Source organism: Apus apus, chromosome 14 (assembly GCF_020740795.1).
Source record: "Apus apus isolate bApuApu2 chromosome 14, bApuApu2.pri.cur, whole genome shotgun sequence".
NCBI classification, from domain to species: domain Eukaryota; kingdom Metazoa; phylum Chordata; class Aves; order Apodiformes; family Apodidae; genus Apus; species Apus apus.
In genome coordinates this window covers 7,683,900-7,697,793 of record NC_067295.1, presented here as the reverse complement: position 1 = coordinate 7,697,793, position 13,894 = coordinate 7,683,900, and the positions used below count along the sequence as shown (strand labels likewise).

Below are 13,894 nucleotides of genomic sequence, written 5' to 3'. Positions count from 1 at the left end.
CTCTAGATCCTGACATTTTAATGACATGCTTGACATAAAGAACAAGCACTGTGCTTCTCTGACACATCCAGCTTCTGTCTTCACCTTGTTTAAATGTCAGCCAAGTCTTACAAGGCATAGATCTTTGTCAGGATATTTCAGAGTAAAAAGGCATCTCACATCTGTTACTTTCCTGTGGAGCTGGATTCACTTAAGGACTGTTTGAACGTAGAGAAGTTTATTCAGCTGCAACGTTTTTTGTGGTGAACAATGACGTAGCTATAGAGAGACTTCCACCAAGGTCATCCCAAACATTTGCATTTAAATCTCACTCAAGCAAGGCTCCTGCAAATGGTGGTTGTACCTTGGAATAAGCTCTTGCCTGGGTGGTGATGCCTTTAGGGAATTAGACTTGAAAGGAACTTGCAAGATGTTGGTTACTCCATTGTACGCATCCAGATTTTAGTTTCATTGTGGCATCCTATATTGTAACTCTTCTGAAATACCTGTCTGCTCTTATTTTCTTTTCCAGCATCCACTGCCCTTGGAGGACAAAGAACATAACATTTCTTGCAAATTATAATTTTATATCCAGGATGTCAACAATGTAAATATTTGAAGACATTATTTAATTGCAAGATAACTAATTTACCAATGTCACATCAGCTGCAGTTAATTCATAGTCTGCCACCCTCTCTGTTGCTTTGATTTTCTTTTTTCAGTCATTTTGAAGAAAACACTGGCTATTTGACTTTTTTTTTTTTTCCAGATTGCCTGGGAACCAGAGCTCCTTCTTCAGATGAAATTATTAAATTAGCAGAAGCAAATGTCTTTTGGTCAGTTCAGGAACTGAAATGCATGGATGCAGGGACTTTTGACAAAAATGTGGAACTTCTTGGGACTGTCTCAGGTTTTAACAGCTCCCAGCTTATAGCTTTGAAGGAAAAAGCCAAGCAGGTACCTAATCTGTCTGTGAAGCAAAATTTAATCTAGAATTTTATTTGCTGTTACTGAACTATGTAGCTCTAAAGTAACTGTGCTACGGCAATGCCACTACTGCTGCAAGAATACCAATTGTTTATTGGAAAAATAATGTGGAGATAGAAAACTATTGCCCTTGCTTTAGAGTCAGCAGGCAAGTAGCTCTGAGCTATTGGCATCTGAAAAACTTAAGTGCTTTTACTTCTGAATTGCTTTTCAGTTGCTGGCTTCTCATTTTTCTTCCATAAATGAAAAATCAGCAAGCAGTACTATAGGCTGTTGATTGTCCTGCTGAGAATTAAGCTTAGAGTGTTAAATTATCTGTATTAATATTAGATATAGATTACAGTGGTGTAAAACCAGACTGACTGACCAGGCTGGTATTAGCTGAATAAAGCTCGTTCTCCCACCTTGTTACAGATAGAGACAAACCCATCAATGAGAAGTTTCAGGGATGAAAAAAAGCCATCATACATTTAGTCTGTCCTTACTAGCATGTTACTGGGGAGTGCAGGGTAAAGAAACACAGCAGGGAGAACACCTGTCTTTTCCAGGTTGTAGGTTGATGGAGAGGAACAGGGCTGCACTCTCAGCTCTTGTCCCCACTCTTGCAGCACCACTGGTACCTCTTTCTTTCCGAGTGCAGCTCCTCTTGAGCTCCTCAGAGTGGACTCTGCCCTGGGCCCAGATGCCCTGATGCCCCATCTGCAGCAGCAGTGCAGGAGGCTGGGACTGAAGCTTCTCCCGACCTGGCACTGCAGTGCAGGATGGGCAGAGCACTCAGGGCAGAGTGCTGTGCAGTTCAGCACTCTCTGGGGCGGAGCATCAGCAAGGTGTCTGGGCTCTGAGCAGCACTGCCTTGGCCAGCTGTGGGCTAGGAGAGAAGTCAGATCTCACTTCATTCCTTATTGGTTTTGTTGCTCTCCTCCCTGTGGTGCCTCCTCTTGCTGCTTTGTGGTTGCCTGCACTGCCAGGATGTCCCAGATATACTTTTGTTTCAGCAAGTAAGGGCCTTAGGGTGCAGAGTTGTTCTGGTCACAGAAAATCCAGAGGTGAAGAGGTTACCATCCCCAGCCTATCTTTAGCTTCCTGTCACCAGCATCTGCTGGAGGTTATCTGTTCTCTGCTTCCATCTCTGCATGGCCAGCTACTCTCCAATCCCGTTCCGTCAAAATGATCCAAAGTGTTAGAAGTCCTTTTTAGGCTCAATCAGATGATTCTGACAGAATGAGGTTAGGAATTATTGACAAGTGCAATTGGCTGGAAGTAGAACGAGTGCAGATGATTGGAGATGTGAGAGCTGTGACCTGTGGAGGAAGGCAGGAGCAGGGGATAAGGTGGGGCTGGGCAGCATCTCCTTAAACCAGCAGCTGCAGCCACAGTAATGGAGCTGACCATGACTTTCTGGGTAGGTAAAGCCAACAGTGCAGATTTTGGCAATGATTCTCAGCTTTTAAAACTCCTGAACTGCAGGTGTTCAAAGAGTGAAGTAGCACTAACTAGGTTTCCTAAGCAGATGGTGATTGTAATTCTGTCTCTGCTGTCTTGTTGCAGTAGGAGAACAGCCCACTGTATCAAATGCATTCTTCCCAAGACAGCTTCCCTCTGCCAGCACAGAGACATGTGGGTAGGAAAAGGGGAAGAAAATATAATCCTGGCAGAAAATCCCACTATCTCATCTGAGATAGTGAGAACTAAAATATTTTACAGCAGTGCAACATAATGGTTTACTTACAGAGTGGTATCTGTTGTTGAGGAGCCGCCAACAAGGTTAACACGTTCATATCCCAGCTATATTCAGTTCAAAGATACACAGATCTGTGGTGCACCACATGGAAGTATACTCTGTGTCAGTGTCTGTAAGGCAGATTGCTGCTAGACAGACAGACTTCCTATTTATTAATCTGCAGAATGCAACATGGTGCTACACTGCACATGAAGCTTGAGAAATCAGACTGAACAGGCAAAGCTCTTTGAAATTATGTGCATAAGATGCTGTTATGTTATTAACCAAAGGACATCTTTGATTAGAAGTTTCATTAAGCCAGCTTTAATTTCTCCTAAATTGATTGATTTCCCCTAAAATAAACTGTGCACTACTCATGGTCCCAAACTAATTCCAAAAGTCTAGTTATCAGATTGTGTCTTAATGAAAGTAAGAAGCTTAGCTCTCTTCAAGTGGAAGGTCTCCAAGCTCTGCAGTAGTAACAGATGTATGGATCTGTAGTCTCTACATGAATGAGGACAAAGGAATGTTTCAGTTTCATATGTTGTGTTAGTTATATAATTATGTCTGAGAATTCATCCACCACTGTCAGATAATACTGTTTATGAATTAACTCAAATTCTGTAGTTTATGACCTAGATCAGGAAATAGACACATGACATTTTTAACTGTATGTGTTTGTGTATCTCTTAAGCTAGAGAATTAAGAGCTTTAAAATTGGACTAATGCTTTTTACTTTTTTTAAATATTGACATTTCCCAGGCTTAGACCCTTTTTCTGTTTCTTTATGACATTGTAAAACCAACACAAAAGATAGGATGAAAACTAAGTCAGGAGGTACAGGTCCAGCAAAGCATCTCTTAAACAAATCCTTAACCTGAGGGCCACAGTTGAGAAGAGCACCTCAGCAGTCCTGAGAGTGCTCTGTGTTGGATGTGCACATTGGTATGGACAGCAAATAACTTATTCCAGAGATCTGGCCCTTTATTTTATGCAGGATGTAAAGCTTCTTATGTATCTGAAGATGCAAACACTGTAGTAGGCAACTGCAGAGATATTCCTTCAGTAAGTCCTTACTAGCTTTGTCCTTTCTCATTTTTTGAACAAAAGATGAATTGTAGCTATCCTGAAAATTGAGTAAGTATTTTCATGAATCAGACAGCATGAATGATCTACTTAGCCCAGGACTGGGCTTTTAGTTTTATTTTTTGAGGTGGGGTTAGCAGCACAATCATGTACTAGTAGACTGTCATGTATTGACTGACACAAAGCAAAGTCACTGAAGTACGAGACCTTTAAAAGGAGCTTTTTAACTTTTTTTAATGTATGCCTGTCTCATTCCAGTCTATTCTCTACCCAAAGCCCAGTGTCTTTTTTCTGTAAAGATAACTGGCCACACCCTGAGAGACACTGAGCACTGACTGCCATCTTTTATCATTTCCAACTAAATGTAATTGACAGCTTTAGCCTCTGCAGATCCAGCTCGCGGGACTTTCATTATTCCTTACTCAGGCAGAGCTTTTCCCAAAACCAACATTTTCTTAGAGCTGAAATGTGACAGCTTTTGAATCACTGTAAGTATTGCATAGATAAAGTTAAAAGCAGTGGAACTTACCAATTTAAATACACTGGTAGTGGGTTAGAAGAGCCCCTGCTTATTTCTTTGTTTTTATGGAGCTTTACAGATTTAACTGTGTCTGTACAAGCACATTTAATCTATTGAGACTTTTAAAACCAAGGGGTTTGAGGATGTTGTATATAGAGGAAGACTCCTAATGATCTAACAGATATTAATAAGCATATAACAGGCATATAACAATAATAGTAACAGACATAAACCATCTCTTCTAAAGGTTTGGGGATTGCTGCCAGACTGGAAGAGTTATCATATTGTTTCTCTGGGCCGCATTGCTCTGGCACTCACTGAACATGAAATTGAAGAGCTGGATTTGCATTCTGTTGACACCATTTCTGTACTTAGTCAGCAAACAGAATGGACTCTTACCCAGGTAAGTATGTTATTGAATGTACTCCTGACGAAAGGCTTTGGATTTGTGTCCTTTGGGACTGAAGTCCTGGAATTGCCTAGGAAATAGATATAGCAATCCACACTATTCTGTGCTGCTTTTCTGCAGCTGTGACCCCAGTGAGAGTGGGCTGGTAGGTCAGCACTGATGTCTGCCTGGCTGCTGGCTTCCCTGATGAGATGGCCAGGAGGACATCAATCAGTATTAATTGTGGTGGTGATGAGTGTACTGTTTAGCTCTTGCCCACTAAGTAGTAGAAAGACATCAGCATCTCCTGACACACTGGCCCCAGAGTAGACAATACTGCTAGGAGATATTAGCTCTTCCTAACTGAGAGCAGTCACTGAAGAGGTAGTGTGCCCCCAGCCCCAGCATCCATTGCCCTAGAAGCTCAAGTTATTAGCAGATACATTACTCTCATCTTCCTTTCCTTGAATAACTTCTATTTATGTCAATGAGACTTTCATAATAAGAGTTAAAAGCTTTTATTTGTATATGCAATTGGCAGCACGTTTCTGACTCCATGACCCATACCATCAGGGCTCCTTGGCTGCACAGATTCTAGCATGGTGGCAGCAGCTTTGGCAGAATATCACAAATCTGTTTAATAGATTCTTGTTTTGAAGAGCACTATCAGAAAGAAGCAGTTTGGAGGATTTTATATGAAGTAGTTGGCTTTTGAGGTTTCCTGCTGTCAGTAAGAATAGCTAGTTAAAAAAGATTAATCCTGCCTAACTTGCTAAAAGTTAAGCAGCTGATTTAAACTACTCTTCTGAGATGCAGCATTGTGGACAGATGAGGAAATCTTGGAAGGTGCTTGTTCCTTTCACTGACTTTGGAGGATGCCCTGCTGGCAGGCTAATCTAGACACACAGGTTTTCAATGGTTAGTTTATCCTAAAAGAGTTTGGGTTGCAAAGGCATTTTGGTACTAATATCCCATCATATCTGAAAATTAATCCTAAATACAGGTCACTGCCTATATATGACACTTAAGTAAGAGAAGACAACCTTAGTATTAGAAAAACTAAACATTTCCCTCTTTAAGTGTCACATGTAAGTGGTGACAATGCTCCTCCTGAAGGCCATGGCAAAACTCCAGTTAATTACACTCAGGAGGCTTAGAGTTACAGATGGTCCATAGCTTCTGGTAAGATTTTGAGCTTCTAGTAACAAAACTTTCTTTTATATTTACTTTCTTCATGCACAATATCTCACTGCTTTGTAGGCACGATCTATTTTGCAAGGTTTTCTAGAAGACTCTGGGCAGACAATCACTATGCTGAAAAGCTTTGATTTACTTGGATTAGGAGCTATTCTCTGTGCTTTGAACTCCACAGAAATCATGTCCATAAGAACTGCTGAATTCAGGTACTGCATTTAAAACTTACTGAAATATTTATTAGTATCTCTGATAAAATTTACTATGCATTTTGTTTTCCTTCAAGATTTCCAGAGCCTAAAGGACATTTTTTTACGTTTAAAATGCTATTTGAAAGGCCATAACTGCTATGGAAGGCATACACTAGTTGTTTAAACTATATTATATTTTAGGTTTCCTCTGCCATTTATATCCCACCATTTAAGGACTGCATTGGAAACCCAGTTTTTTGCTCAAAGCATAAACATTTGTATGCAATTTGGGTCTGTGTATTTTAAATTGAAAATGGGTTTACAGCAGACTGTATATTTAGTATTGCATGTAATTGCAGTGTGTGACATTAACCTTGTTGCCTTTTGCAGTGCTGCTGTTGCAAGGATTGGCCTGTTGTTTTGTAGCACCCCTGTTCTGAGGCAGTTTAAGAAGCTAACAGAATCTGTGTTTGGTTCTGCTACCAGCTGGAACAGCTCTGTTTTACAGGAGATTGGTGCTATAGCAGGTAACAAAATTCAGATGGTGACGGCTCTGAAGCATTGTTATTAAGCATTAAGAGACAGGTTCACATAGCAGTGCATTTTTCTAGAGGGGCAAAAGACCCCTATAAAAGAGTCACCTTCAGGGATGGACATCCAGCAATTTAATTAGCACTAATAAAAAGTCACAGTATTCTTCAAAACGTTCTCTGCATCTGCTCAAATTGACCTTGGGAATCACTGCTTGAAGTCATATGGGTCTTCTGAGCTGGAAAGGGGAAACCAAGATGGGCCAAACCAACCAGGATTTCAGATCTACTCACTGTTGGTGAACGGTGCTGCTGGGAGAAGGTGTTGGGTTGGAACAGTGCTTTAGCTGGCCAAGCATCCTGCCTCCAACCATGGGAAGAGTGGGCTGCCCAGAGAAGAGCCCAGGAGCAGGGATAGTCTGCAGTGATACTTCCCCAGCCTGCTCTTACAGCCTCGGGGGCTCACATCATTTTGTTCATGTTTTTTCCCCCCCTGTGATCATTTCACTGCACACTGAGCTTATAAATTTTAGTATCCCCAATGCCTGCAGCAATGCTCTCACACTGTGAGTACCTAATGGGTGAAGAAGGAGCTCCCATTCCATGCTTATGCTCCCTCATCTTGCATCAGATGAGCCTGTGAATGAGCATTCCCTAATAACGATGCTTATGATTTTACTGATTTGTATCATTGTCACTTTTCCAAAATAAACTAGCTCAGGTAGAGTGCATTCCATGCCAATGGTTAAGGCCAGATGATTTGTAATATTTGGAATGAAAGAAGCAAAAGAAAAAAGAACCACTATCTCTCTTCATAATGCACTGGAATAGACCATCTATTCGATATGTTGTATAAATGCTTAACTTTGGTATTAGCCTAAATATAAATCTAATTAAAAGAATATTAACTGAATTTTGTTTCTATTGTTTGTGGGGTTTTAGGTGGTTTGAATGAGGATGAATTAAAAGCTTTTGATCAAAATTTGATGCCCTATTTCCAGCCAATAGCAATACGACGTATACCTCCTGAAATTTTCCAAGTAAGAGCTCCATTGCTGAAGAAGTAACCAAATTTGTGTAATTTTTACTCTGTATAAATAAACTGCAGCACTGATTTGTAGTTTAGTTTTGGGTTTCAGCAAGAAATTTTTTGTGGTGTGTTAAGTAAGAGGCAGTCAAGAATCTGAAACATTAACTTTCAGCTGTATAATCTGTGTTTGTGATGCCCATAAAATATGCTAGACAAGTTTATTTATTCTCCAGAATGCATCCTGAAGAAAAAGCAAAGGTCTAGTGTCAGAAAGCAGGGAATGGACTCTCTTTCTTCCAACACTGTTCAGATCTGAGTTTTCTTCTCTGTTTATTAACATTTGCAAGGATGCTATCATAGCTACAGATTTCTCTGCTCAGTATATAAGAGCTTTTTTATTATCCTAAAATCTGGCAACATTCTTCTGAGCTAGCTCTGAAAAACAGATTGTACAAGCAGATACAGGTCAGAAAGGAATTACATCTAATTACAGCAGTTCTGAATGTGGACCAGAAATTAGAACATGGATCTTGAGATCATTGCCCCAGACTTTATTTGACTTAGTGACAAGATTGATACTCTGCCTAGGCTGGTCTCTTTCAGATACTTGGGCAAGCAATGTACTTATGGACAGAGGAGCTAAACAGATAGTTAACTCTGTCAGCTTCCATAAAAGAGAGAAACTCCTTGAGCACTAACTGATCTGCACAGAACCACTGACAGTTTAGATAAACCTGAAATGTCCTTAGCACAACTATTTATTTGAAAAATAGGCAAAAGAGAGAGATGTGTAGCATCTTGTAGACTTTCTTTCAAATAGCATACATTTTTGTTAGTAAAGATAGTAATGTTACTACAAAATGTGCTTAACAAATAACAGCACACCTTCTCAGAAGAGTGTTCTGTATTTGAAAGATTCAAAGCAGATTTTGTTTTTACACAGGTTTTATATGACTTCATTTTACAGCTGTATACAATATTCAGATTTTGATTTATGAAAAATTACACTGTATTATGGACTTCAATGGAGTTAAGGAGAAGTTTAATTCAAATTTCTTGACCTGTAGGCATTTGCCTGAGTTTACTCAGTTTAAAAGAGCACACTATTTTATAGACACTTAAAAACTGGGGAGGGTTTGCTCCATTGTCTGACCTACTCAGGAGTGGAGTTGAGTCTTTTAGTCCAGTAGAACCTGGATGCAGAATTTCACGGAACTTGGAAGATTTTTCAACTTAAAAGAGAAAATTGAATAATGAGATTAAAGTATGGGTTTTTAAATTTCATTGCTCTACTGCAAACTCTAACCAAAGGTCAAACATCGGTTCGAATGGGGTTGCTTGGAAGCAGATGTAAGAAGAGGATGCACAATGTCATCTGTCTTTGAACAGAGAAGGAATAGCTGGAAAATTAAACCAGCAGTACATTGAAGAAGTGTCCAGTATAGTATTGCCATAAAAAGCTTCTCAAGCTGTCAGATCCCAGCAGAAAAGAGAAGGCTAAAAGATACATGAGTGGTCAGTGAAGCAGATAAATGCAGAGGATTTTTTTACACTGTATTGAGTTCTTTGATAGCCACATGATGTTGAAGGCTGCTTCTCTTCATTCCAAATGCGAGACAGCGCTGACTCCTCATTCCTTACCTCCGTTATAATATTGACAGCCTAAACCATTTTTTCTGGCCTTTTTTCCTCCCAGGCATTGTCCCCAGAACAAATAGCAAACTTGGGTCCTGAAAATGCCGCCACGGTGACCAGGTCACAGCGTGAGCAGCTGGATGCGTTGCAGCTCCAGAGCCTGCAGCTGGCGCTGGACGGAGCCAGGAGCACCCCAGGGACACCGAGCAGTGCGAGCACCGCCCAGGCAGGGCACACCCCAGCTCCCAGTGGTAAGTACAGGCATTCCCTCCTGCCCAGGGGAGGAGAACACACACACCGCTGGGACGTGCAGTTTTGCAGCATCCACCAGGATAATTTTGAAGGTGGGTTACAGTGAATCTTCTAATCAGCTTTATAACTCATGCCTCAGATTGCATGTCTGACCAAGATAAACAGCCGGAATGTTGTTGGATTTACCCACAGCAAGAGATACAGGAGGAAGATTTGGATTAGCAGCTGTGTGCTGCTAGTAGCATTACACTATGCTAAGCACTAGCTTGTGTAAAACGTAGTATGAAACACTGAGCTTTTCTCTTTCCTTCTTTCCCATGTTCTTTGCCTAAATTTAAGGCAGGGCTCTCCATCTCTGGACCTTCAGATCACAACCTTTATCTGCAACAGAACCTTGTTTGCAGAGCTGAAAGTGGAAAATGAGGTAGCACTGTGGTGGATTAGCATCTTTATCCAGACTGTAAAACCCCTTGAACAAGTTTTTCATGGTGTTCCCATCCTATTTGGAATCAAAGCCTATTAGTACCTATGCTTCAGGGATTTAACATTTGACTTCTCCATATTGCAGCTTCTACTGGGCAAGTTATGCTGGCAAGTACAGGGCTGGACATGTTACAGTGAGATTTTGCACATGGTTGAGCCAACCTTGAGACCTTATCCCTATCAGGCAGCAAATATTGCTCCTTCCAGTGGCAGCAGTGAGACATAAGCTGCTGAGTAAGAGAGAGGGATGTTGAGGTGCTACAGTAGGAGTAAGGGGGACTAAATTGCTATGATGCGCTTGCTGGAATTAGAGGAGACCTTCCCAGAACTGTATCATGACACTAAAGCATAAAGTTTTCTGCTTTTCAGGTGCTCCCTGTTCGAGTGGCTTTGGCATCTGGTTGTGTGCTGTGTTTACACTGCATTTGTCTTTCTGAAACCATGATTGCTCAGCTTGAGGTGAGTTACATTTTCAATAAGAGGCAGCTTTATAACAGAAACCTAGTTCACCTGTGGCAGTGAACAACACAGGATGAAGGACTATCAGACCTACTTGCTGCTTTCAATACATATACAACAATTTCTGAATATTTGTTTCTGTATTACAAAGTCTGTTAGACTATCTTAGAATCTAATCAAGGGGAAAGCAATTTATCTTATCTCTACTGTAAAGCCAACCTTATCAAAAGTATATTTAAAATTCCATGTAACACCAGTCCACTACTGTATTGTTTTTTGGAACATGTTGGTATTAATCTGTATTTTGCCTGTTCCAGTCTATTGATAAGATATAATTCCACAACCTCTTTGATAACCTCTCATTAACTTTCACTGGATTTTACCATTTTGACAGGCTAGAATTTAACAATAGCACTGGTGGGCTTAAAGTATTAATTCCAGTTAAGTAAGCTAAATACCTAAGTGCTGTTCTTAGTCTTTGGGACTGCAAATCCAGGTACATCAAAAGATTTAATATTTGTCTTTGTTTTTTGATTTTCAGTGTCCAGGAGCTTACAAAGGAAATGCTAGAGATAAATAGTTGCAGCTCAGCATAAGCAGTAGAATCAAGAGGCTCTGAGATGTCTGAAAGTAAAGCGGTCTATTTCTTAAAAGGAACACCTTTATCTGTCATCATGATGTGAAGTATCCCCTTTCCCTACCTCTACCATTAACAAGTAACACAAGATCACTCCAAATGCTTCAAACAAATGTCAAAGCTGCAAATGCCTTACCTGTCTCATGAGAGAATCACTGAAAGATATTTTAGGGAGTAGCCTGAATGACCCAGGGGACAGGTAGCAGGTGACCATTATTTGGAGGCTGATGTATTGTGTCCTGTGCTTTTTACATTGTCTAACTTCTCATATTTATTTAATTTAGTTACACTGTTTTATCCATCTGTTGGGTTTTCTGCTTGTACTTTGAGTGTACATTCCTCCAGACAGAGGCTGTTCTGTGTGAAACAGTAGAAATCGTACTAAAAGTAACTGCTGTTGCAATAAAATAACTTAATCTCCCGGCTGCTGGATTAAATCCTGCTTAGGTAAGAAGTGATGACATGTTCTTATAATTTAAGCACCTGTACAACATGTAGTTCCCTTTGGCTGTATGTATTCAACACAGAACTGTGGACACAGAAGGCATTGGCAATACTATTAGTATCTTGTGCAACAAAATGCACCATGGAAACCTGCTGATGCCCATTAGCAGATAGTCCCTTCACTTCAGGCTGGGCTGAAGCTTACACAGGGGAAACTGTTCACTATGTCTAGGTACCACTAGGACTGTCAATCCAGTACTTTCCACAAGCTCTGTGATAACTGATTTTTCATAATTACAAACCACTAATATTTTCATGTGTTTTATCAACATATGGCTTATGTCTCTAATGTTTTTCATGCCACACCTCAGTATTTTAAGTAATGGGAAAATATATTAAAAACCCTCCTCGTGTGAACACACATTTTGATATTGTTCAACATGATTTTATGCTAAAAACACATGGCACAGTTTTTCATTTTGCCATTGCAAAAGTCTTTTATCTTTTTGAGACTGAAAAAAAGTGAGTAGACTTAGAAGTTCAGCTTTTTCATTTAGGGCTGTACTGTAGTAAATGCCTTTTAAACTTCTGTTTGTATTCTTTGTGGCAAACATTGCATCCAGCTTCTCAGCACTGAGAGCAGAATGGAAACGGTGCTACAGGTGGGAAGGAAAGCAATGGGAGTGGGGCTGAGGGGAAGAGGCTTGCAGCTGCTGGGCAAGGGTGTGTTACCTGTTACTGCTGTTGGAAATAACAGCTCCCACCTCAGTCCCATAGATTCTGTAATTATTGCAGCAATAGGAGCCAACCTGATTTGTTGGAGCCAGCCTTCGTTCTGGCAGAGCAGGCAGTGGGAGCATCACCATTTTTCACCCCCTCCTGCACCCTCTCCCCCTTGAGCAATCTGCTGCTCTAGGAACTGCCTTTGCCTACAGCTAACCCTGGCAAGTGTGACCTGCTGCTACAGATAATATGATGGCTTTACTTTTGCATTTCATGCGCAAAAAACTGCTGTTGCTGCAAGCTGCCTTGCACCTTTCTCTAATGATAAGATTCCAGCTTTTTCCCGCTGTGTTTCCTTTCCCACATGTGAACAGTCAGTTGTGGCATTTACTTAAATAGGAAATAAAAGGGGTTTATCAATCCCAGCAAATACATGCTAATGCCCACTAAAACAAAAAAATGCTTCAATGGATCTTTCTAAAGATTTATCTGCTTTTTTCACAATTAGAAGTCCTGCCTCATTGAGATGTGGTTTGATTTCTAGAAATTGCCTGACTTGAATGCTGTGTGCACTTCAGTGAAGGTGCAGGAGAATATTTTCATAGTCAAGCTTTTCCAGTTCAGCTCTGTAAGTCAGATACGTGATTTAGCCATTCCAAGCACTTCAAAAATCTATATGAGCTGAAAGTTACCATCTTCTGTCAATGTACCTGGGAGTGATTCCATCTGCAATTATGTGAGTCAGAGTTTAGCTTTTAATTGGAGCAGGACTGTGCTCCTTGTTTTGTGCCATCTGTGCTGTAATTTCTTTCAAGCACAAGTGCTTTTAAATAGCGGCACTCCTTGATAATTTCTTTATTTTATTAAATTAATAATTATGTTAATAACCTTGGGATTCCATTTACATTTGGTCAAAGACATATCTTGTTTCTTGCAAGAGCAGTGTAGCAGGGGTAAATCTGGAGCACCCACTTAATGTTGTACTTATTTCATGGTGAGATTACAAATCCTGTTTGGTCCGTAAGATGGTGTGAACATCTTGAGTGGTCAATATTGTAGAAAAGCAATTTTACTTTTGCCAATCTACCTCTTGTAAAGGTCACTGATGGAAAAACCCATTCTGCAAAAGCTGTGATTCATGAGATACCTCCCTCAAAACTGTTGAAACTGAATTTCTGTGGGAAGAATAGATGGAATGAGAGAAAGCAGTGGAGACCTCTAGTATGTGTGGTATGTAATCTGCTCTTCATTCACAGTCTGGCACACTTCATTGCTAAGAGGAAGCTGAAACATGTGCACTTTCCTTTTTACTCTGTGAAACAAGCCACAGAACCCCTCAGTGCAGGCATCCATGCCATCAGGTACTGCCATAAGGATCTGTCCCCTGTGCATGTGTATGTTACAGACAACATGCACAGGATCCCTTTCACTAGAATGCATTCATGGGAAAAATGTCTCACAGTTCCTCTCTTGGTCACACCAGGAGGATTTTAGGGAAGATTATACTACACAGAAATGTTGTATAGATTTCTTTGATCCTTAAAGAAATGTTGGTTGTTTTAGATGTGGGTAACATTTATTTAAACCAAACCTCTTTTTTCCTGTATCTTTTTAGTTCTAGCATTTATATTTGAGA

General features: G+C 40.3%; 1 protein-coding gene across 4 annotated transcripts in view; it reads left to right on the top strand.

Moving 5' to 3' along the window:
• OTOA (otoancorin) overlaps positions 1-13,894 on the top strand; it is a 39,547-nt gene extending 25,653 nt beyond the window's left edge. For 2 of the 4 annotated variants that reach the window (XM_051632133.1, XM_051632136.1), the window contains 6 exons: positions 749-936; positions 4,540-4,695; positions 5,941-6,083; positions 6,456-6,592; positions 7,538-7,635; positions 9,322-10,443. In XM_051632133.1, coding sequence (XP_051488093.1) covers positions 749-936; positions 4,540-4,695; positions 5,941-6,083; positions 6,456-6,592; positions 7,538-7,635; positions 9,322-9,618 — 1,019 coding nt within the window. In that variant the 3' untranslated portion in view covers positions 9,619-10,443. Of the gene's footprint in view, positions 1-748; positions 937-4,539; positions 4,696-5,940; positions 6,084-6,455; positions 6,593-7,537; positions 7,636-9,321; positions 10,455-10,995 lie in introns of those variants that run through there. The other 2 variants (XM_051632134.1, XM_051632135.1) reach the window with 2 other exon arrangements.